General features: G+C 56.9%; 1 protein-coding gene across 1 annotated transcript in view; it reads left to right on the top strand.

Annotated features, from left to right (window-relative positions):
• Window positions 1-2,466, top strand: part of HINFP (histone H4 transcription factor) — a gene marked incomplete at its 5' end in the record, with an annotated part of 4,425 nt that extends 1,959 nt beyond the window's left edge. The window contains 5 exons of the mRNA XM_010136458.1: window positions 460-537; window positions 630-750; window positions 853-991; window positions 1,095-1,219; window positions 1,932-2,466. Of these exons, the coding sequence (XP_010134760.1) occupies window positions 460-537; window positions 630-750; window positions 853-991; window positions 1,095-1,219; window positions 1,932-2,454 (986 nt within the window). The remainder of the gene's footprint in view (window positions 1-459; window positions 538-629; window positions 751-852; window positions 992-1,094; window positions 1,220-1,931) is intronic.
• Window positions 2,467-3,491: the final 1,025 nt, after the last annotated feature.

The raw sequence follows: 3,491 nt of genomic DNA, 5'->3' as shown, positions 1-3,491 counted from the left end.
CGGGGATCTCACACACTGACCAGCCTGAGAATTGTTTGTGTGCAGAGGCAGGAGCATTGGAGACTGGCGGGGCTGCACAGGGCTTACAGTGCTGCAGCCAGAGCTGTTCCCCCATGGGCACCCAGCACTGACGTCGAGGGCAGCTGGGTGCTTGCAGCAGCACTGGGATTTGCTCGCCGGGTTCCCTTGTGCTGTTGCAGCTACATGTGATGGTTGTGCCGCAGTTCCTGCACTAGCAGCGCAAGGAGACTGTGTGAAGGGGTGGCAGAACGGCCTTTGCAGGTGCTGGGGTTTAATTTGGCTTTGTAGTCAGTGTCTGCTATCTCTGCCTGGAGAGAAGTTACAGCTCCACTGTAACTGCCCCTTTTTCTCCCTTGCTGCCCTCCGTGTTGCTCTCTCTGCTTTGAGATCTCCTTTCTCACCAACCCCTTCCCTTTCTCCCTTGTCCCGATTCTGCAGAGCAGAGATTTCAGTGTTCTCACTGCTCCAAGAGGTTTGCCACAGAGCGGCTGCTCCGTGACCATATGAGGAACCATGGTGAGCAAAGGCCCCTTCTCCCAACTGAGGCTCTGAGGAGCGTGCGCTCTGCCCTGCTTCGTGGTAATGTCTTCTGCCTCTCCTTTGCACAGTGAACCATTACAAGTGCCCTCTGTGTGACATGACCTGCCCGCTGCCCTCCTCCCTGCGCAATCACATCCGTTTCCGGCACAGCGAGGAGCGGCCGTTCAAGTGTGACTACTGTGACTACAGGTGAGGACCAGCCTTTCTGTCTGCCCAGACTGGTGACGGAGGTACCTGCGTGTGTCTGTGCTACACGGGGTTCAGCTTTGTTCCCTTATCGTTTCCTTTTAGCTGCAAGAATCTCATTGACTTGAGGAAACATCTGGATACGCACAGCAAAGACCCAGCCTATCGCTGCGAGTTTGAGGGCTGCAGCTTCACTGCGCGTTCCCTCTGCTCCATCAAACTGCACTACCGGAAAGTCCATGAGGTGGGAAGGGAGCAGAGGGGCTGTTCTGCTGTGTACTCTCCCGGTGAGGCTGAGAACCCCATCAGTCTCATGGGGTATTCGCATCCCTCTCTCTGCCTTTCAGGGTGACTCGGAGCCCCGGTACAAGTGCCATGTCTGTGACAAGTGCTTCACACGTGGAAACAACCTCACTGTCCACCTCAGGAAGAAACACCAGTTCAAGTGGCCCTCAGGGCATCCTCGCTTCAGGTACTGCCCGTCCTTAGCTCCTTACTACCTCTGCTCTAGTGCAAGAGACAGCTGGAGCCACACCCTGTGTCTTGCTGGAGCAGAGAGCTGCCAGTGCTTGGCCTCTGACACACGTCTGTGATGTGCTCAAGACCCATTTCCTAGTGCTGTGAGGCACTGGGCAGCAAGCTTTCGGTGGAGTCTGGCACAGCAGCAGTGCAGCTGCTGGGTGGCAGCTCCAGCAGTGGGTGAGAGATGAGGGACAAAGGCAGCAGTGGTGCCATCACAGCTGTATCTGGGATGCTTCTGAGTTGGGCAGCAGCCAGGTCCGGGTGCTCTGCTCTAGAGAGAGCTGCTGCAGATCTGTCTCTTGACAGGTACCTCTGCTGCATCCTCTCTAGGAAACGCCAAGGGGTTTCCAGAGCCTAAAAGCTGGGAGGGGAAAAGGACGGACCTCAAACACTCTCGGTGAAACTGAGTGATGGGAAGAGGTGGGCTTGGGAAGTGGTAAGAGGCCGGGCAGGAAGCTCAGAAGCTGCTGCATCAATGTGCTTTTAGGGGTAGGAGGCTGAAGGGGTTTTATCTTTCTTGCCCAGTATCCTCTATGTAGTGCTGGATGTAGGAACGTAGAATAGAGTGTCCCTTCCTAGGCTGCTGCTTCAGGCTGCTACCTGTCTCTTGGGAAGGGGCTGCAGCATGACTGGCTCCGTCACGCCTGCCTGTCTCTGCTCAGGTACAAGGAGCATGAGGATGGCTACATGAGGCTGCAGCTGGTGCGTTACGAGAGCGTGGAGCTGACAGAGCAGCTGCTGAAGGACAGAGAGAAGCATGGTGAGGCACTGGATGGCTCAACTGAGTGTGTGGTGCTGTCTGAGGGTGATGGCAGCCTGCAGGGCATCATTCTGGAGGCCCCAGCAGAGGCTCCTGTGGCAGAGAATGGTATCACTGAGCTGCAAGTGGCCCTACTGCACCCAGCTCCTTGCTCTGCTGACAACCCTGAGCCAGCTCAGCTGAGTGCCTTCCCAGGAGCAGCGGTGTTGTTGGAGCAAGAACCCAGCACCCCAGCAAACCCCATCATCCGTGTGGTGAACCGGACCAACGAGCACGGGGAGAGTGAGACTGTGTACTATGTCATGGCCGGCACATCCTCAGAGGAGCCGCTGGGAGCACCCAGTGGGCTGTCTGTGGAGCTGGAGGAGAACGTCATGGATCGTCTGCAGAAGACTGCTGAGGAGCTGGGCATCCAGATACTGTGAAGTGCTCACCTGCCTCTCTGCATGAGGAAAACTTGGGCCTCCATGGATGTGCCAGTGGGGGAAGTTGGGAGGTGCTTGGGGAAGATGGTTGAGCTTGTCCTCACCTGCCTGCAGCAGGCTAACCTCCCCCTCTGCTGCCCCAGCCTCACTGGCTGCCAGTTCTGGTCAGCACGGGGAGAGGAGAAGGACAGGTCTCTTGCTGTGGTTGGTCAACTGAGCTGAGCTGGAAAGACTTTCTCCTCCTTCTCGGGATTAGGGACTAGCAAGCTTCTCCCACCCTTCCAGGAGGTTTGGCCTCAGCCTGACGCTGGTCTCTCCCTCTTGGTCACTCACGGCTGATGTGGTCCCTGCTGCTCTGCAGCTCAGCTGTCAGCCCTTGCTGAGCCTGGTCCTTCCCTGGGTCGTTCAGCTACTGCTCTTGCTGGTGTTTGCACCGCTGATCCTGTTACTCCACACCGATCTCTGGGAGGAGAGGGCTGGAGCTGCTGTCCCTTGCAGGCTACTGCTACCCTGCAGCAGTGGGGGATTGGGGGCTTCTTGCTGCTTTTGTCCTTCGTTGGGTTTCCTCCCCACATTGGGGTTTGGGTTCCTGCTTGGGCAAAGTGTACTTTGGCAAGACAAATAAAAGTCAGACTGCCAGGCCAAACGGTGTGGTGTCTGTTTCAGCCCCGTTGCTGCCAGCCATGGCGTGTTGTGGTGAGGCTGTAGAGCCTTCAGTGTGGGAGGCAGGCACTGAAAACTGCCAGCATCTCTCAACATGTCCTATGTCTGTGTTCCTTGTCCCCAGAGGTGGCACTGGAAGGCCAGGCTTGGCTCTGGAACTCTTGGTCTCTGCTGCTTCCTTCAGGGCGTGAATGTCAGCTGCCTGCAATGTCATTTTTTTGAATCTAGAGTAGCCTGGGCTTGTGAGCACAGCCAGCTTGCCCTTTGGCAAGTGATTTGGTGAGGACAGTGTAAAGGCAGTGTCCCTGGCGTGACACTCAGGCCCTCGTCCAGGTTTGCAGAGGTGGTGTGCCCGGATGGAGGCGGGGAGGTGC

This window comes from Buceros rhinoceros, unplaced genomic scaffold (genome assembly GCF_000710305.1).
Source record: "Buceros rhinoceros silvestris isolate BGI_N320 unplaced genomic scaffold, ASM71030v1 scaffold22575, whole genome shotgun sequence".
Classification (NCBI taxonomy): Eukaryota; Metazoa; Chordata; class Aves; order Bucerotiformes; family Bucerotidae; genus Buceros; species Buceros rhinoceros.
This window is presented reverse-complemented; position numbering and strand designations above follow the sequence as displayed.